The 21,685-nt window shown below is 45.9% G+C and overlaps 1 protein-coding gene across 1 annotated transcript; it reads right to left on the bottom strand.

Annotated features, from left to right (window-relative positions):
• Positions 1-299: 299 nt before the first annotated feature.
• LOC311173878 (uncharacterized protein C17orf67 homolog) lies at positions 300-21,417 on the bottom strand (the record flags this gene model as incomplete). Its single annotated transcript, XM_084237960.1, has 3 exons — positions 300-416; positions 9,886-9,986; positions 21,378-21,417. 3 exons carry the CDS (start codon positions 21,415-21,417, stop codon positions 300-302), a joined length of 258 nt encoding a protein of 85 aa, XP_084094086.1.
• Between the last annotated feature and the right edge of the window lie 268 nt (positions 21,418-21,685).

Here is a 21,685-nt window from a genome sequence, read left to right as displayed (position 1 = left end):
CCCATGGACACTGAACCTGCCTGGGGAGACACACTTCTCAGATACATATTCCAGAGTGACCTTTTCTAGCTGGCAAGTAGGGTCACGCCCCTTCCTTATTTGGGATCTCTTGATGATTCGCCCCCTCCTATCTCACCTGCCTCAATCTTGCCACTCCCAAATCCACAGGACCCCCTAAGCAACTGGTCCCCCTAATACATGAGCTAGGAGGTCTCCAAGCCCAGATCCATGCTGCCCGCTACTGTCTCCTCAAAACAGATGGCCTGGAAGAAGGAACTTACAGGGTGGGTCCCAGCCCCTTACACAGGATGGACCACATTCCGGTTGCAGTGGGGCTTGCAGTGGGGGTTCAGCCAATGCTCCAGGAATTGTTCTTCGGCTCGCTGCTCCAGGCGGAGCAGGTGGTGCATGTACTCCTGTCAAGACAAACACATGTTGGAGAGAGGCCTTTATGCGCAGGGACAGTCATGTTGCCGGCGTGTGGTGTGGTTGTGGTTCTGAGACCCGATGCAGCCACGGGCAGAAACCGCTGTGACCACAGTTCGGTAGGAAAGACCAGTCATCAACCCTTTCCAAGGGCAAAATTGTAAAAACCTGACAATCCTAACAGCCGAGAGGGTTTGTATCCATGGAAACTCACATACACAGCTACTAGAGAACAGCTCAGCACAACCTCCAAAAAAGCGTTTGGCTTCTGAAATCTAGGAATTGCACTCCTTATTTATCAACATCAGAATCACCTGGAAAGCTAATGCAAACAGGTTTTTGGGCTCCACTCCCAGAGTTTCTGACTCAGTAGATCTGGGGTGGGGTCTAAGAGTTTGCATTTAAAACAAGTTTCCAGCCCATGTTGATATTGCTAGTCACTGAGAACAAAAGAAATCTATCAAAAGATGTATGTTGGAATGTTTGCAGAGGCAGTAAATGGAGTAGCAAAACACTGGAGCTGTGTCAAATGACCAGTGACAGGAGGAGGGACAAATTGATTATGGTACAGTCATGTTGTGGAATATTAGGCAGCAATGAACATGAATGAATTCTAGCTACATAAAACAACATGGGAGAGTCTTGTCACAGAGATAACACTGTCAATGGGGTTAAGTTATGGCTCTACATACCCTAGAGAAATGAAAATATATGCTCACACAAAAACTTGCACACAGATGTTGCAAGGTAAACAGCCCGGGTGTCTGGCTGTCACAGATGTCCTTTATTTTTCTCTGCTTTACTCAGATATGGAAGATAAACAAAACCCTGGATCTTTTATATTTCTCCTTCATTTACCTCATCCCAACACACCTTTGAAAAAGCCTCTTGAATAAACTCTCCTCAGTCATTTTGGTTACTATTAGATAAGAAAGTTCTGAGCAGTCCTTGAGATTGTGGGATTAAGCATCTCTCCCAAGAACAGGCCCACAGGAAACCATCTGTAAGTGCCTCTGGAATGAAAGACTAAAGTCACATCCCCCAAAGTGAGGTCTACACTCCCCTCTGGGCTCCACAAATTCAGCTCTATATTTATACTACTCAGCCTCACTTGCCCTCCCACTGTATGAGCTGGTGAGCCAAGGTCAAGGCAGTTGTGTCGACTGTCCTCATCCTATGGCATCGCTCACCATCATGCACTTGCAGTTAAAGAGAAATAAGAGTAAAACATTCTTAAAATGCCCATTTCGCTACAGAAGACACTGCTAAAGCAATGGGAAGTGACCCAAGGGGAGCAGCAGACGGCTGCAGGATGGAGCACTGTGAAAAGAGCCTCCAGGAAGAGTCCTGGGGGATTGTGGGTGTCAAGGATCGAACTGGCTGTGCCATATGTGCACCTCTCACTTCAAGGAAAACGCTGACAGTGCGTGTTGCTAAATATCAAAATTCGCGCTTTCAAGGGGAAACTGGGATTTTGTGTCTGCTCCCAGAAGGCATAGCTTCTGGCTACTTAAGGACTTTTTTTTTTAAGTTTTTTTAGTATTTATTTATTTACGCATACAAGAGCTGGGGTGTAGGCCTGAGGAGAGGAGGGAGACGGGGTGGGGGTGAGAGGATTCACCAGAGAGAGAGTGGGGAGCAGAACAGGTGGATTAACTGAAATACACTGCTGAGGGGATTAGCAGGCAAGACAAGAGAGATCTGCTGTGCCATGTGAGTAGCTCCCTGGCCAGGGATCGAACGCATGCCGCAGTAGCTGCTGATAGCTTCACAGTGTTGAGACTTAATACCCTTGTGCCACCAGGGAGGCCCCCCAACACTTAAAGACTTTTCTGATGAGATCCGTGGTGATATCAATGAATGTCCCCTCTGACAAACAGCATTTATACAACTTTTATAGTCATATGCTCATTTGTATCCTTACTCATTTTTATCCTCATAGTTCAGAGATCTTTTATTTTTTCCATATCTATCATGCCGTGAATTCCTAAGGAATGAGTTCCAGCAGCTCAGTGCCTTCCCATTCCTGCTTTCACACAGTGTGCTACTCTGGGTGGAGCAGGCTACCGCTTCAATTGAACCCAAACATTTTTCTCTTTGGCTTCCTTGTTTTTCTAATCATTTCATTCATATGTATCAGGAAGCCATCTCAGCTCAAGACAGACACTAATTTTTTTGGCAAGAATCTTGCCCTTGTGTGTTTACAATGCCAAGTGCATACTGGGTAACATTATAGACTCTCAGTTTTGCCATGGTAACATGTGTGGGGCTTTCTTCCTTGAACAGCACCCATCCCCTTAATGTCTACAATACCACACCACCTTTCTTGTATATTCGCATGTATGTGGCTAAAGGACCGACCAACTCCTTTTTGAAAGGAACTGGAGAACATATATGAGGTACCTCTCCTCTTTCCCATCGTACTGGTCATTTTAGCACTTTACTGGAAGATGGTGGTTCCAGCCAAAAGGCTCCTAACTCATTTATTCCCTATCCCTCAGCAACCATCCAACTGACCAAGGTATACCTAAGTGTACGGCTTAGTGCTTGGCACATAGTAGGACCTCAATAAAACTCAGTTGTGAAATGCACAAATGAGTAAATGAAGACACAAAATGATGCTCATTCTCCAGAATCTTACCAAATCCTCCTTAGAAGGATCCTTGACATTGGTGTCAATCTGCTCATTATAATGGCCTGGGCCCAAAGCACACCAAATCATGGAGAAGGCATATATATTTCACACTCCTAAACAGCAGCTGAAATCATCATTGAAGAGAAACAACCAAAACAAGCACACACATAGAGAAAGAAACGAGCCCTGGTTTCCATGACATTTCACTATTTATTTAAAATGTTAGGAAAGTGAATACGCCACAAAGGCCTAAAAGCAATCATTAGTCAAAGATGAAAAGCCAAACTGCAAATCTGCTGAAAACCACAAATTCAACAATTGCGTTGGCTAAGTTAGAAATGACCCAGCATTAATGATAATCTCAAATGTTCCTGGATCAAGAAAGACAGGGTAGATGGAAAAGAAGTTTTCATTTTTTCAGACGCCTGACTTCAAGAGGAAAAGAATGAAAGCAAAACAAAGGCCAGTATCTGTGTCCATGTGCAACGCCGACGGTGACGATTTAAGTAAATAACATCTCAGCAATTGGAGGAAAAATTAGAAGTGGTCCTTCACGACGGCACTGGAGTGAGGAGATCACAAAATTAAACCCCCAGCAGAACCTGATCTGAGCTAAGAATCTTAAAGTGAACAGCTAATCTATCAAAGGAGGGAACTTTTTCCAAGAAGGCAAAATCCTTCCTGTGACATTTGCGTGGATTAAAAGGCCCAGCCACATTTGGATGAATTCTTTTGCTTGTTAGAAAAAGCAAGGTAATCCCAGAGGTAGGAGGGTGGCTCAGACCTAAGTGCACTGTGACACTAAAAGGCAGAACACTGAAAGAAGGCACATCGGGGATGTGCACTGTTTACAGCTCATTGTCTCCCAAGGGGTCTTTGAGATCATGGGGAGCCAAAGGATAATGGAGTTTCTATACACGTTTGTCAAGAGGAGAATCATGAAAGCGTATTTCACAGAGACTACTCACAATAAAGCTAATATGATTTATACTTGCTCAAGAAGAACATTCCTTACAAGAACACAGGCCAAAATGGAAAGCTTATTCCCAGGGCATGCAAGCACTTCACAAATACAATCACAGAAGGCATCCTTTTGGCCTGGATGTCATCTTTTCAAAGAATTGTCATAGTTCCAGCAGTTGGCAAATAATTTCTTCCCTAAAACTTATGGTGATTAAGAGAAATTTAATGAAGGTAAGTGAGGCAATAGAAAAGAAATTCAGATTTCTTTGAAATAACTCCCAGGTTCCTTGGTAGAGTTATGTCCTGCAAGAGTTCTCCCCTGAGAGAAGCAAAGGAAGGAATGGAAATAGTATAGTGAGCATTTAGTAAGTGCCCAATACCGTGCTTGGCACTGGGGACCCAGAAGTGAGACAAGCTGTCTCCTCAAGCCCTTTAGACCAGTGTCATAGCTTCTGCGTCTTCAGGCAGCAAGCCCATTGCTCAGTCACAGCTGCAGAGGGTAATGACAGCACCCAGCAGAAAACAACTTCAAGCTCAAGGTCAGGTGTCACCATAAAACCAATGCCTTAGCTGTTCCCTGAGGCAGGGAACAGCACAATGGTGTGCCCTTCATGGGGTGACTTCTCTTTCTAACCCCCCTTCACATCCCCACGTGGGCCTTTCATCCTCCTCCCCAACCTTCCCAATGCCCCTACCCCACCCCCTCCTGCTGCCTCCAGACATTCAAAGCCCTCTTACTTGCTTACCCAGAGCCATCTGTCTCCCCTGGTCTTCTTCTCCAGCCCCACTGGGCCCTGCCTTCCCTTAGCAAGGGTCCTAGAAAGATGGGAACTGCCCCCCCACAATGCAGGGGCCACCAGCAATCTCTCCAATGGCATTTTGTCCTTCCCACCACACAGTCAGAAAAGAACAGTCATTGCCCCAAACTAGCAGGATCCCCAATGTTTAAACCCTGCAGCTCCTCCCATGTGAGGCACAGCTCATCTGAACCGCTCTGAAAAAGCCTGTAATTCCACAGAAACCACTATCTGCCCATATTTAAGCCAAGTATCAAGACAATAAACATTGCTTAATAGGTATTTACAGGGAGAGGATACTGTGGCTCTTCATACTCGTTTTCATTTTAAATTTTAATACCTCCCAAAGCACTGTTCATTTGCCCTCCTCAGGGGTCCTTCCCCTCTGTGAAAGGTATGGGTTTAGGGGTATTTGTTTGTTTGGGGTTTGGTTTGGGGTTTGGTTTGGTTTTCTTGGGTTTTTTATTTGTTTGGGTTTGGGGCCCAGTCTCTGAGAAGAGAGAATCAAAATGATTCTCCAACCAGTCATCTCTTGGTCACTTGAGTTAGTGATGAGGACATGGGTGTCGGGGTTCGGCTCCCAAGGTCACACTCTCCAGAGGCCACCTCTGCTCATTTGTCCCAGCCCATCTGTCTCCTGGAAACATGGCAAAGAGGTGATTTAATGTGTCCAAAATGTCATTTCTCATTTCCCATGTAAAAAGGCATTGAAGTGCCAGCATTTAAGAGACTGTGTCCTGAACCTCTAAATGGCTCCCGTAAACCAGCTCTAATCACATCATTCCTCTGCCTAAAATCCTTGGCATCTCCCAATGAACACACAACAAAAGTCAACTCTGCTATGACAGCTGGGCTTCCAGCCTGGCCTGAAAAGACCTTCTGCTGTCATTCCATACAGTCAAGGTGAAAAGTGGAGAGAAGGGAATTGGAATCCTGACCATCTGAAAAAATTATTCTGCAAGTCCTTTTCCAAAACACATATGCACACACCCTTCCACATGTACACAAACATTCAGTCATCACACACACACATACCCTCACACACTCATACCTCCTCACACACACAATATTTGCAATCCTGAATATACAGGATGGCACCTCCAGCCTTCCCTTTTCCCTAGCAAGAGGACACCCATAAGCAGATGGTTTGCACAAAGAAAGAAGGGTAGGAAGTGGTTTTGGCAAAAGATAAAAGAGAAGGAAGGGTTGGCTCCCTAGAATCAAAGGGCCTTAGGCTCTGAGCTCCTTGATCCCCAGATAGGAGCTGTAAGAGTTCTAACCTCCAGCCCCTGCTTCCCCTACACTCAAGCACTCCCACCTCGCAGCCTCCTTACCACCTGCTGACAAATGTGGGTCATAGTGTGTAACCCATTCAACACTGATGCAGGTCCACAGTCATTTTGCTGTTACTTATTCCATTAAAAGGAGCAAGTCATCCCTTTCTTTTTTTAATTTTTTTAATTAAATGCTTATTTTTGCATAGAAAAACTGGGGTACAGGCCAGAGACATGGGCAGGGGAGCCATCAGAGATAGAATCTGAAGCAAAATAGGCGAACCTACTGAAATACACTAAGAGGAGCAGTGGGTGAGACAGGAGAGGTGTGCTGAGCCATATGTGGGTTAGCTTCCTGGCTGGGGGCTGAACCCAGGCCGCAGCAGTGACAGTGCCAAGACCCAACCCTTAGGCCACCAGGGAGGCCCTAATTTACCTCTTTCTACATGACAAGTGATCAGTTTTGTTCATTTTGCTCTCAGTAAATCCATTAAAAGGAAAAGTCAACTATAAGGGGAGGGAACAGGTCAAAGAGTAAGAATAGGACCAGCAGGGTAAGCAGGATGAGGGAGGGCCAGGGATTTTCAGAAAGACCCTCCAGCCTATGTTCCTGGCCAGGTCTGTGACACGCTGTCCAGGCCACAGGGCAGGAAACCTTTGTCATCCCTGAAGCTCTATCCAGAACTCTAAAGATGAGGCCTGGAATGAACCTTCTGGCCAGATTCAGAGCCAAACTGCATTTTACAGAGAAAACTAGGCTCTGGAAAAAGGAAATGACTTGCCCAACGTCCAAAGTCCACAACTAGCTAGTGGCAAAATAGGATGAAATTTTCTTCCCACCTGAAAACTCATCCTTCAAGCCTGGGTCCTGAGCTCATCCTTCAAGCCTCCTCCAGGAAGCATACCCAGGCTCCTCTCCTCCCAGACCTCTTGTACCAGGCCACCTTAGTAGAGTTCTTGAGTCAGGCTGGAACTGCAGCTCTGAGTCCGCACAATGGACACGGGCGCTCAGACAAAGGCAGCTTGTCGTGGTGGCAAGAAGAGCTCTCTGTATGCACCGCCTGGTCCTCTCTGTCTGTCTGAACTGCCTGGACAACTCCCCACACCACTTAATCCCCACACCACTCAGTTTGACATTTAACTGTCTCCTCAATGTTCTACACCGAAAGTTTTTGTGTTTCCAACCAGACTACTGAGCTGACCCTACACCCGGTGGCTTTCTCCCAGAAGGCCTGGCTTGGTGGTTCTCTACTGGATGCACAATGGTACTTCCTGGGAGGCTTTAACACTTACCCAATGCCTAGGCCACATCCAGGCTGCCCCTCTAAAAGTGGGACCCAGGCACAGATTTTCCAATCCCCCAGGTGTTCCCAAGATGCAGCCAAGGTTAAAAAAAAAAAAAAAAAAAAAACCACATTCCTAGAAGAACAGGATACCAGAACTTGTTGATTTAGCCAGTTCTGCATGTATTGAGTGTAATTGCGATGAGAGTGGGAAATCCACAGAGATGCAGAGAAAGAGACAGAGGCTGCTGGGCATTTCCAGGCAGCTTCCTCACCTTGGCACTGTGAAGAGGGAAAGAGGATTAGGAGGAGGCCGGTGGAGGCAGAAGAAGAGGACATGAGAATGATGGGGAGCAGGATGTCAAGCAATGATGGGGAGCAATCATCCCTGGGGAGCTCTAAATGGTCCCTCATGATGTCTGGAGCGTCCACAGTTCCTCCAAAGAAGCTTCTCCCTCTAGATGCTCAGGAGACAGTCACAATCATTCTTCCTTGCAGGCCTGAGCATTGTGAGACACTCACAGGCATCCTGGCTTTAATTCTTTCAAAGCCAACAGCATTCCCTCCCCTTCAACCATGACAACCCAAATGTCTCCAGGCGTTGCCAAATATCCCTAAGGATGGGGTGTGGGTGAATAAAATCACCCCTGGTTGAGAACACTCACCACATCATTTATGGTCTGTTTCTCTCACATTTCCACTCACACAGTCACTTTTCCAGACATGGCCGAGTGGAGAGGGTTCTGGACCTCAGGGTGACTAGGTGAGGGCCACATAGGATGGCACTGTACACAAAAAGGGTGGGACATGGCGGGTGGAATCAGCAGGAAACTCTGAGGCAAGAGTCACAGAGAAACCAGACCAGGAGGCTGAAGAGGATGATGGTCAAGCCGATAAAAAAAATGACCAGGACCTCCCCTGGTGGCGCAGCAGTTGAGCACTGGGCTGCGAGGTTCCCGCAGCCTCTGCAGCGCCGGTTCCCGGCCGCTGGCGAGGGTCCCACAAAAAAAAAAAAAAATGACCAAACACAAAACAAAACAAAAAACAGATATTCAGAAAATGACAATGTCAGAGGCAAATAGAGGTTGTCACCGATGAGGCAGGTGATGACCACAAGCCAGAAAGGAGCTCTAGGAAGTACTAGGCAGGGAGGACACACCAACACCTGGTAGGGCGACTCTCTGGCCCCGCGGCCTGACATAGGAAGGGGCTTGGGGCCAGAAACTGAGATGTCAGTTCCCAGCCCACCCAATTCTGCCTGACACCTGAAATGCCTTCAACCAGAGCAAAGGCTCAGAGGAGTCAGGCTGGAAGACAAAATCCCCAGATGCTGACTTTGGACTTGATTGTGACTGTCTCCTGAGCACCTGGAGGGAGCAGCTTCTTTGGGTGCTGGACTCTTGCTGTCAGCCACACTATTTCTGTTTTCAGTATAGCAGGTCCTCGAATCATGTCATTTCATTATGATGTTGATGAGGGGAAAAAAAATTATTCTAGAGGGCCTCCCCAGTGGCGCAGCGGGTTTTGGGCAGTGCTGTGAAGCTATCCGCAGCCTCTGCAGCACTGGTTCGATTCCCGGCTGGCCAGGGAGCAACCCACATGGAGCGGCAGACCTCTTCTGTCTTGCCCGCTGCCCCCTCAGCAGTGTATTTCGGTCCATCTGCCTGTTCTGCTCCCTGCTCTGTCTCTAGTGAATCCTCTCACCCTCCCATGCCTCTGGCCTGTACCCCAGTTCTTGTATAAAAATAAATAAATCTAAAAAATAAATAAATAAAAATAAAATAAATAAAAAAATGAATAAATCTTTTTAAAAGATTTTTAAAAATAATTCAAGGCTGGGACCACTGTCTATGTGGGGTTTGCACGTTCTCCCCATGTCTGTGTGGGTTTCCTCCAGGGACTCGGGTTTTTTCTTGCATCCCAAAGAGCCCTTGCAAGTGTCAGATGTCTCGTTGTCCCAGTCTGAGTGAGTGAGGGGGTGTGTGCACCCTGTGATGGAAGGGCGTCCTGTCCAAGGCTAGGTCCCACCTGACCCCCTGAGCTACCACATAAGGTCCAGCCACCTGTGTGACACTTACCTGGATTAAGCAGGTTGAAGAATAAACATTTGTTTCCTATTAGAAGTGTTAGGGGGTCTTAGAAGTGTGGTGATGTTTCCATGACCTATGCCACAGGAACTTACTCTTGCTTACGTCAATTACCTTGTGGTAAAATTGGATTCACGATATTTTGTTTTGCTTGAGGTAGCATTTCCAAGAGCTGCTGGGCCACGTCAAGTGAGGACTTACTGTACTGTGTGCCTAGTGCATAGCTAAGTGGCACTTCACCTCCGGGGGGAAAAGTCCTGGGTAGAAGGGTGAGGAAGCTTGTACCTTACAACCTGGGACTCACAGAACCTGGACCTAGCACCCACACTGGGCTGGGACCAGCACCTGGTTTGGCTTCATAATGAAAGAACATTCAAATGATGACACTTGCCCTTCCAAGAACCAGGGCCCGGCACTCACCCGCATGGGCTCATCCGGGAACCCGGGTTTGCTTGGCCGGTCCTGGCGCCGGGATCTCAGAAGCTGCTTGGCCTGCTTTTCGGGCAGAATCGGAGAGGGCCCTGGAAGGAAAAGTCGGGAAGGGGCATAAGGGAGGTTTGGGCACACAAGTTCATGCCCCATCTCACAACAAAGGATTTACAAATTCAGTTTCACTCAAAACACAAAAGTTCCTTCACAGGAACCTGTCCCAAAGAATGTGGCATTCCAGAGGGCCCAAAGGAAAATTCTAAATTGTTTCTAATATGGTTAACTCGGAGCAAAAGCTGTGCACCTTAAACAAATTCACCTCTTACAATGCCTCATTCCTTTAAAAGTGGGTGTTAATTTAATAAATATGTTTTTGAAAACATATTTTCTTCGATTCTCTGTTCAGTGTGTTTGTCATCCCTTAGTGTTGCTTTGGTGGGATTTTTTTAATACCCAACACACTAAATCAAGTTAAAGTTATTATTGTAAAATACCCAATGACACTAAGATTTTGTTAAACTCGATAATCACACCATGACTCCTCAAAGAAAATAATATGATAATTATATTCAGTTTTAAGATAACCATGCACAAACTCTGAAAGAGAACATAAAAATCAAAATCAAATTCTAAAAGACAGAGTTGAAAATTTATCAGCATTTTTGAGACTCAGTGCTCAAATATTTGAAGATATTTTTTAAATGCTTTATTCCTGATGATAGCAACTTTGAGAGCTCATTCTTAGGAAAACTAAAAAAGCTTTAATTGTTTTATATTACATATTATTTGAAATGAAAATCAAAACTTTAAAAATAGAAAACCGACCCATCTCAGTTTATCACATCAGCATAGAAACTCACCTAAGGAAGCCAGTAAGGTAAGAAAGAGCAAAAGCACAAATAATTTCTTCATCCTGCCTTGGCTCCTCTCTGCCTGGTGCAGAATGAACTCCCTGCAGTGAGCCAGCCTACTTGAAGGAAGTCAAGGCCGGCCCACGGCTTGTTTATGCTTTCATAAACAGCAGCGCTTACCTTATAATGCTAAATGCATCTGAGTTTTTAGTATAACCACTAAAATATTTTCCTCTGAACCCCTGAAATTTTCATCCAGAGGAAGGAAACTATTCTTCTGTAATTTGGCTTTTAGACCTTGAATCTGAGAAAGCAATCCCTGATGTTCATTTCACTTACAGAGATTTACAGGCATGCTATGGTCATTTGAGTGTTTATCTGTAGCTTTAGATTATGCTCCTACTGTTTCATTGAGAAGTCATCTCTGCTGTGTACATTTTTATGACATGCTTTCCAAAGCACCAATCCAACCTTGCCTGTAATTTCAGAAGTAGACAGGGAAATGAACAAGGGGCATAAAGTGAAGTGTTTTTTTTTTTCAGCTGACTTGGGAGCCATGTCCTGGCTTCCCCTCTTTCTAGCATCTTAACCTTAGTAAATCATTTGCCCTTTGTGAACTTCAGTTTTCTCCCTTGTAAAAAGGAGCTTCCAGCACGTATGATGCGGGTATGGTTAAGTATAAGAGATAACGTATAATATGTGACATTATTCACCATTATCCTCTCCATTTTATAAATAAGGAGGTGGGGTTCAGAGAGTTGAAATCATGGCCAAGTTCACATATTATAGATGCTGAGACAGAGTCAAATCTTTCTGCCTTTAAAGTCTAGTGCCCTTCCGGTTATATCCCAAAAGACCCTCCCACAATACCCTGTTTTTAAGACTATTAGCCGCCTTACTCCAGAATAAAGGACATTTTTATAAAGATAATAAAACCTCAGTAAGCTAGAGTTCTTTTAACTTCAAATCATCTGTAAATATCATATAAAGAAACTATAAATACATCATAAAACTATGTCTGGAAGGCATGTAGCATGTACTGGGATAAAATTCTTAACTTGGAGAAATGACCTGATATTTCTGTGGTCACATTGCCAGCTCAGAAGAAAACAATACCCTCCCTAGCATTGGTCAATTGTATGCTAATGTTGTGTGACTGATATTAAACCTAAATGTTCTACTCACTTTCTTGGTATAGACACTTTGAGGGCCTCCCGGGTGGTACAAGAGGTTAAGACACCTATGAGGCTGTCTGCAGCCTCTGCAGCACGAGTTTGATCCCCCGCCCTGCCAGGGAGCTTCCCATATGGTGCAGCAGACCTTTCCTGACTTGCCCTGCTGCTCCCCTCAGCTGTGTACTTTGGTCCGTCTGCCTATTCTGTTTCCCACTCTATCTCTGGTGAATCCTCTTACCCACCCACCCCCCCACACACACACAGATCTCTGGCCTGTACCCCTGCTCTTGTATGCATAAATAAATAAATCTTTAAAAAAAAAAAAGACACTTTGAACAGATGGTAAACAAGGAAGAACAATCATAAAAGTAGCTCAAAATTAGATGTTTGGTTTTATGTACTCTGAGGCTGTGAACATCCTTCTGTTTTTATAGCGTTTTCAATAACTGAGAAATTTTAGGAGCATGATTTTATTTTAGGAATATATATTTGTCACATTAAATATCTACACCTCCTAGTACTCACGATAATATGCACACTTCTTTATTTATTTACTTTTAAAAATCTGCATCCTCTACTAGACTATAAATTTTAAGTAAGCTCGTATTACATTTTTAATTTAAAAAGAAAAAGGGAACTTTGGGTGAACTAAAGAGGTGATACAGGATAAAGTTAGGGCTTGTAGCCCACTGGTTCAAGGTCTCGAGTAGAAAGAGCCCTTCCGGTGTGATAGTGACAGGGTTGTCCAAATGTCCTTCAACTGAATCTCTGGGGATATTGTCCCCAAAAGGGAGGCTAGAGGAAAACTGAAAGGACACAGTCAGTCACTTTGTGTCACTCTCTTGGGAAGAATTTTCTGCCAGGTGCTTCCCCACTCCACCCCACCCCATTCTTTGGGGAAACAGCAGCCACATCAACTAGGGTGAGTCAGCAGGTCAATCTGTAAAAGACCCAATTCCCAAAATATCCACGAGGTGGCAGAGCAGAAAAGCAAAACAGCAACAACCAAGGTCAGGGCAAAGAAACAAGGTTACCAAGGTTGACCATTCTATAAGTTGCCAGGTGCCAAGGTTCACTATTCCAGACGTTTTCAGGCCTATCAGGGGACCCATAAGAGATGGGAAGAGCTGGTCCTATAGTGCCTGATCATGTTTTCCTATGATTTGAATTGGTTTAGAGGTTTTCATTAGATGCCGAAGCCTAGGAAAGCTGCATTAACAATGTGACAACATTGAAGAACATCTATAAATATACAGGCACTACCACCCACACTCACAGCACCATAACATACCTAATATTTTCATTCGTGTGGGTTGCCATCTTCTTTTTGAGAGAATTCTCAAGTTCCACAGATGTTTAAGCATCAGGGATGCAACCACACCAACAGCTGCCAGCAGCATCATAATGCATTACTCCTGTTACAGGATAACACCATGAGTTTGAAATTTATAAGCTAAAAAAACCTTAGGGAATAAGGAAACATCTTTTTTTTTAAGGTTTGCTTATTTATGCATTCAAGAACTGGGGTACAGGCCAGAGGTGGGTGTGGGGTTGGGGATTCACCAGAGACAGAGCGGGGAACAGAACAGGCAGATTGAAATACACTGCTGAGGGGAGCAGCAGGCAACACAGGAGAGGTCTGCTGTGCCATGTGAGTAGCTCCCTGGCCAGGGATCCAACTCGTGCTGCAGTGGCTGCTGATAGCTTCACAGTACTGAGACTTAACCCCTTGCACCACCAGGGAGGACCCATCTTTTTTTAAATTATAGAAAAATTTCGAATCTATTCCAAGACACTTATACTACATCTATTCTTCATGTCCAGAGTAAAACAAATCTAACATTCATGTTCGTGGTTGTGTTCATCTTTTTTATTTGTTAGTTTGCCTCTCCCACTGGACAAGAATCTGTATTTTTACAGTGTGCATCTAACTTTCTTTTAATATTAAGTCCATAACTGCATGTGGGCACAAACACACATTAATTTACAGGCACACTATGCAGACAGATGGTAGTTTTGGGCAGGTGAGGTAGGTTGATTTAGTAGCATCAATTACTCACCACTGCATATCTATGCTCTTTGCAGTCTTGACCCTTGACCTTGGACTTGACCAGTGACCTGCTTTGAGCAATAGAATGGTCAGACACAACACAAATAGAGGTATAAAATATGGTCCTGCAGTTATAGTGCACTCTTGTATTTCTACCATTGCTACAAAAAAAAATTCTTCACATAACTGCTGCCCCTTAAATCTCAGAATGAACTCACATGATGAGTGCCTGAACAAGAAGAAGTCTACACAGAAGTGCAGCTTACAGCAGATCCACTCAGTCCTGCCAAGCCCAGCCCAGCCCACCTCTAGTACCATAGCCTGAAGCAGAGCCACCCCTCAACCTGCAGATCCTGGAGATTAAACGTTATTATTTTAAACCATGGAGTCTAGGAGTGGTTTGTTACATACACAGCACTGCTCTGACAACAGCTAACTGTACAGGGTATTCTAACAGGATTGCTACTGTGTCCAAATCTGGGTTCTGTTGGGTCTAAATTAACAGTAGGTTCCTGCCAGAGCTTCATTCAAAAGTGAGGGAATAGCTACTATGTGGGTCATCTGGTATAACATCCAGACTGCAGGCTGCAGAATCATCCGTAGGCCTGGACTTAAATCCTGGCTCTGCAATTTTTTTACTTCACTATTCTTGATGCCATGTGACATTGGGCTAACTTCTTAACTGTCCAGATCACTGTATTCTCATTTATGAAAGAAAGGAAGAAAGAAGGAAAGAAGGAAAGGAAGAAAGAAGGAAGGAAGGAAGGAAGGAAGGAAGGAAGGAAGGAAGGAAGGAAGGAAGGAAGGAAGGAAGGAAGGAAGGAAGAAGAATTCTTTTTTTTTAAAGATTTATTGATTGATTGATTGATTGATTTATACATACATACATACAAGCACTGGGTACAGTCAGAAGCGCGGGAGGGTGAGAGAATTCACCAGTGCCAGAGCAGGGAGCAGAGCAGGCAGAAGGACCGAAGTACACTGCTGAGGGGAGCAGCGGGCAGCAGGAGAGGTCTGCGCGCCATGTGGGACCCTCCTCCGGTGGTCAGGGAACAGCCGGGGATGGAACCAGTGCTGCAGAGGCTGTGGGCAGCTTCGCAACCCAGCGATCAACCCCTGCGCCACCGGGGAGGCCCAAGAAAAAGAATTCTAACAAAACCTAGCTCATACGATGTTTTTTAGAATGAAAAGTGAAAGTATACATCAAGAGCTGGGCAGATCTAGCAAGGCTCTAAGACTTGGAAACAGCTGTTATTGTTATTTGTCCTCACTCTGAAATCACACTTACCTATATTTGAACACCCATCCATCTAGAGCAAATGATAGAAAGTCTAAACATTTTTGAGTGACCAAATAATATAGATGAATCAAACACATATTAAGATAACTTTTAAGTAGTGTTGAAATACAAAATACATCTTCATTGGGAAAGAAAATACAGCTCCTTTTAAATATGAATTGGTTTCCCCTCTGTCTCCCCACCCCATGCCCTCGGCTGCCCTTTCACATCCTCAGTACTTCTACACAACTATGCACCTTCCTGTTTGGAGAAGCAGCACAATCGTAAGATGGTTTGGCCTTGGTCAGAAGCCTTTCCAGCCTGCTGCATGTTTTCTCCCCAAGTGGGCTATAATTTCTGCTCTGAGTCCAGGACATTGGCCTCAAGTCACATCTGCCCAGCAGGTAAGGACACTCAAGGTCAGTGTCAGGTTCCTAATGGTCAGCTTGAGGCGTCTCTCCAACCTAAATAGGAATGACAGGAGCACTGGCAAAGGTGTAGGAATGTAAGATGGTACAAATAAACTTAGCAGGGGATGGAGCATAGACTGAATAATTTGGGAAAACATTTCTAAAGCTACTGTCATATTACATTTCATTCAGGGAAAGTGCCAAGCTTTTAACAGGGAAAGGAAAACTTCCGTTCTTCTGGGGAAAAATACTGCAATGCCTGTTGTTTTTCTCTGTGGGGTCTCAAGCAGGATGATCATACTTCAGAGAGATTAAGGGTGACAGTGTTTACAAACTTTAAGATGCATAAGAATCACCTGAAGATTCACCAGGCATCTGAGAAAGTTGCTGACATGGAAGATAAAGACAAAAGAAGCCAAAGGAAAAAGCAAATTGGGGCAATCAGAAACCATGCAGAGTGAGATGAGGGGAAAAAACTAACAACATCCTCTCTGAGAAAAAAATCACTCTCATGAATGTGAACAGGATACTGTAAAATAGGAATATTCAGAAGACAAATCAACAAAGAAGTTCTTAGAAATTAAACATAATAGAAGTTCAAAACTTAATAAAAAAAACATTTGAGAATAAAGCTAAGAAAATCTTACAGAAAAACAGAGCAAAACTGAGATTTTTTTTAAAAGCAAGAGAAAAATATTTTAAAGACTTTGATCCAAATGAGTTGAAAATTTATGTCCATACAAAACCTGCAGCTTTACACATAACTACCACAACCTAGAAGCAATGAAAATGTCCTTCAATAAATGAATGAATAAAATGTGCTATATCCAGACAATGGACTATTATTCAGTGCAAAAAAAGAAATGAGCCATCAGGCCATGAAAAGACACAGAAGAACTTTAAATGCATATTTCTAAGTAAAAGCAGCCAATCTGAAAAGGCTACATACCTAATGATTCCAACTATGTGGCATTCCGGAAAAGGCAAAACTATGGAGACAGCAAAAAGCTCAGTGGTTGCCTGGGATTTGGAGGGAGTGATAAATAGGTTGGGAATAGAGGCTTTTTAGGGCAGTGAGACTACTCTGTATGATCCCTATGGTGGATACATGTCTTTATACATCTGTCCAAACCCATAGAATGTACAACAGCAAGTGAATGCTCACAATAAGCTATGGACTTTGGGTAAAGGTGGTATATCAATGCAGGGACATCGATTGTAACAAATGTACCACTTTGGTGCTGCAAGAGGACAGTAGGGGTGATCGTGCACGTGTTGAAGCAGGGAGGATGCCGCACTTGGAACTCTGCACTTGGGAGGCTACACTGGGTACAACCTGAAAATTGAACCGAGAGCCCGGGGTTAGCCAATCAGGGAATCATTTGAAAACTGGGCTAATAAAAATTCTTAAATGTCCTCTCCAACTGTTAGCCTGTCAAGATGTGTTTGGATGTGCTTGCCTGTTATGTGTGTCCCCATGTATGCTCTCTATGCAAGTGACAATTTGGTGGTATTCTTAGATAATGATTTTTGATTGGCCTAAGATTTAAGCACATAATATAAATTAAGTTTTCCTAAAACTTTCAAATTGTTATAAAAACTAAGATGAAATCTTTTCTGTAGGTAACTTTTGTAAGGTAACTTTGGGTACATGAAAGTTAAAGTCTGTTGGTTTGATAAAATAGGCATGTTTTCAGAATTGACATACAACTTCATTTTACCCAGGTTTATTAATCTAATTAATTCATGTTATCTCGACTATCACAAAATCTGTCTGCAATAAAAATTGATTAAGAATTAAATAGATAGGGGCCTCCCCAGTGGCGCAGCAGTTGAGCGCTGGGATTGCAAAGCTGCCTGCAGCCTCTGCAGCGCCGGTTCGATCCCCGCACACCGGGCGAGGGTGCCACATGGCGCGAAGACCTCTCCTGCCGCCTGCTGCTCCCCTCAGCAGTGTACTTCGGTCCTTCTGCCTGTTCTGCTCCCTGCTCTGGCTCTGGTGAATTCTCTCACCCTCCCGTGCCTCTGACTGAACCCAGTGCTTGTATAAATAAATCAATCTTTTAAAAAAAAAAAAAAAAGGAATCAATGGAAATGTGTCTAACCCTTTTCTTCAGGTAGGGAAAAAGGCTAAGAGTCATTTAACTAGAGTGAGAAGTAACATCATTCTCTAAACATGGGCTGTCCAATGCAGTAGCCACTAGCTACGTATGACTATTTAAGTTTAGCAAAATTAAGTAAAAAAAAAAAAAAAAGAATTAAATAGATATAGGGGCATCCCTGGAAGCGCAGTGTATTTCAGTCAATCTGCCTGTTCTGTTCCCCATTCTGTCTCTGTGAATCCTCTCACCCCCTGCACCTCTGGCCTGTACCCCAGTTCTTATATGCATAAATAAATAAATCTTTTTAAAAATCTTTAAAATGAAACAAAGCATGTGAAATTATTTTGATGACATACAACATCCTTGGCTGTTGAAATATACTGAAATACGCTGCTGAGGGGAGCAGCAGGCAAGAGAGGAGGTCTGCTATGCCATGTGGGTCACCTCCATGAGCCATCAGGGAGGCCCCCGTTTCATTTTAAAAGTTAAGTTTTTTTGCAACCATGTAAGTTTCTATATTTGTTTTTGAAATCCTCATTTTCATTTTGATTAAGTGAATCATTAGCATTGTTTCATACCGATCTTGGACCCTTTTGGTCAAGTATCCAAAACTTCTCCTTGGAAGGAACTGTACTAAGTCCTCCTCACTCCCCAGGTGGCCCTCAAGCTTCAGAGACTCGGAAGTCTGGGTACATATCTCTCAGCTAAAGAAGGCTCCACATGGCCGGTCCTAAACAAATACTGAAGAGCTGCAAACCAAATTGATGAGGTAAAGAAGTAACTGACATCAACATACACAGCTTCCACCCAAGAGTCTGATTGAAGACGTCATACTTTAACTCCCTCCCTCTCCCTCTTTCTTCTCCTACTTAGGCATCAATCAGGAAAGATAATCCCCCTCTGTATATGTCAGGCCATTGCTGGGGAGGGGAATAACTTGAAACTATTGGATTTTCCCCTGTGCTGATAGTATACTTTTTTTTATTAATTAATTTATTTATATGTATTTTACATCATTCTTCTTTTTTTTTTTTTTACAGGGTTTGCTTTCTTTTCTCAGGTGTAGTCCCCATAGAATTTCCACCACCAGTTCACCCGTTTGCCATCACCATAGTCCCTTGTGCTCTTCCAGTGAATAGTATAGTTTTTCCCATCACAGCTCCTTCCTAATTTCCAGTGAACAAACTCAACCTCTATTATATCAGACTCTCCAACCCCAAGTGTCCATTTCCTGGACTCTGGTTAACAACCAAACCCAGGGAAATTTGCATCCCAGTACTATACAAAGGAAGGGCACTGGCAAGAGAAAACACCCCTGAAGGTCACCAATTCTTAGATTTTACAAGCCTGTGGCTATCAGCACTCCCTAACTCTTGAAGATATTGCAGGATCTGCTGCTAAAGATGCCCAATAAAAAATCCTTAGACTACTGTCTGGTCAAAGTTGTTATAGACCTTGATTGTCTTTTAGCTAAGCAAAGAGGTCTCATGTGTTAGAAACTCGACCATGTCCTGTACCTGGATGAACACTTCATCAAATCTAAACTAATTTAAGGGCTCTTCCTCAACTAGAATTCATAAAAGAGAATGACATGTCTATACAGGTACACAATCAGAATAGAAGCAAGACTTCAAAATCTCACCCAATCCTCATGTGACAGATGAGGCCCAGAGCGGTGATTTGACAAGATGTGTGAGGACAGGGATCTGATCCCAGCATTCACTATGTCATCTAATGCTCTTCCCCATTTCACCACAAGAGCCCCTTGTAGCCTGCACAAACTGGATTATAAAATACTTCAGCATCCCTACTCAAAGTGCAGGCCTGGAACCAGCAATATCAGCTCACTGGCCTGCTTTCTGAACGCAGACTCTCAGGCTTCTTCCCCAGAAATGGAATCAGAATTTATATATTTTTTTAAGATTAATTTATTTATACAAGAACTGGGGTACAGGCCAGAGGTGTGGAGGGGTCAGAGGATTCACCAGAGACAGAGTGGTTTGCAGAACAGGCAGACTGACTGAAATACACTGCTGAGGGGAGCAGCGGGCGAGACAGGTGAGGTCTGCTGTGCCATGTGTGTTGCTCCCTGCCCGGGGATGTGTCTGTAGTGCTGTAGTGGCTGTGGACAGCTTCCTAGTGTTGTGACTTAAACCCCAGCAGCGCCACCAGGGAGGCCCCAGAATTTACATTTTAACAGGCTCCCTGGAGCAAGATTCTAAGAGAGGTAACAATAGAAAAGAAACTCTTTGAGGGTTTAATTTAGATTGATCCCAATTTGGAAAAACAAGTTAAAACAAAGTGATCTCTGCCCCCACATTAGCTTTATGACCTCAGGCTTGCTTCTCAGTCTGTCTATAAGATGAAAAAAATTAGAGCAGTGAAGCAGGCAGACCCTACGCCTTAACACAAGACTAATAAATGCTCCCTAGCACACGTCTCAACAAGCCTGCCGCGGTGTGGAAGGCAGGGTTCCCTGCACAGCTGTGGCACATAGTCAGCCTCAGCCAAAACGTGCTTCATAAACAACTAGCAAGAGCGCAGGCGATACCTACCAGTTTTTTACTGGGACTGTCCCATCCCTCTGGTATCTGACACCCTCAAAACTGCCAGTTTTCTCCCTACTGAAAGGATTGGTGCTGTAAAGACAAGGAAAGCCAGGCTAAGTGTCCACAGGTAGGAACTTTATCGCGCTCCCAGGCGAGGTTCCCCTACTGGGGTCGGGGAGGGAGGGGTTGGAGAAGTCGTGCCCTTTGGGGGATGGGGGCAAGCTTTTATAGGGCGGGGTCTGGCCTTGGAGGGAGGTGGAGAATACGGAGTGGAAGTTGCTTTTCAAAGAAGTTTTTCTCTCAGAACTGGTTGTTCTTTCAACGATGCTGATCAGGGCCCGGGCAGAGCCGGCGCCGAGATGCAGGTGGCGGCAGTTTCAAGTCCCCCCCCCCCCACCACACACACCCCAACTCTGCCCCAGCCTCCGCCTCACACCTACCCGCATCAAAACCGTGCGAGCTCCCCCCCCCCCCCGACACTGAGGCGCAGGAGGGGCTGAGGTGAGAGCTCCATCTACCTCACACTGCAAGTCATTCACGCCCCGCGAGGCCCGGTGACGAGGTTACAGAGCGCCGGGCCCGCCACGCTCTCAACGCCCCCCACCTTCGAGCTGCCCCGCCCGTCCCTCCCGGCCCCGCCCACGGCCCCGCCCCCTCCACCCTCCCCCGCGCCCCCTCCACCCTCCCCCGCGCCCCCCGTCCGCGGGCCTGGGCGTCCGCGGGCCTGGGCGTCCGCGCTCACACCCCCGCCCGCCGGGCTCGCGCGCCGCCCGCCCCTCCCGCGCTCCGGCCGTTCCGGCTCCGCGTCCGCGCGGCGCCGACTGGCTCAGCCTCCCGCGGGCGTGGGCGCCGCCGGCCGACGCCGAGGCCGGGGTCCTGCGCGCGCGCGGCGGCGGCGGGAGGACAGCCCGCGGCCTGGCCCTGGGGGCCGCGCCCCTGCCCCCCTCGAGGTGAGGCCAGATGGGCGGGCGGGGCGCACCCCGGGTCGCCGCGGCGGCGCGCGGGGGCGGGATCGCGGGGCGGGGGCCGGGCGCGGCGGGACGCCCCCGCGCGGGGCCTGCTCTAACGGCTGCGGCGCTGGAGGTGCGCGCGGCCCACGTGCGCCATCGCGGGCCACCCTGTGGGGCGTCTCTGCGGGGCGGCCTGTACCCTCTAACCGCGCCTCTCCCGGCCCCGCGAGGGGACCCCGCGGCGGCGAGGAGGCGGGGGACGCGGCGGGACGGGCTCGGGCCGGGGCCGGCTGTGCGCCCGCTCTCCCTCGGAGGGGCAGGGCCACCTGGGCAGCCGGTGTCCTCTGCGCCCTCGTGCCCCCCTAAAGGCCGGAAGGGCCGGAGGTGAACCCCGCCCGTGTCTCTCCCGCTTAGGAATCGTCGCT

This window comes from Talpa europaea (genome assembly GCF_964194135.1).
Source record: "Talpa europaea genome assembly, chromosome: 7".
NCBI classification, from domain to species: Eukaryota; Metazoa; Chordata; class Mammalia; order Eulipotyphla; family Talpidae; genus Talpa; species Talpa europaea.
This window is presented reverse-complemented; position numbering and strand designations above follow the sequence as displayed.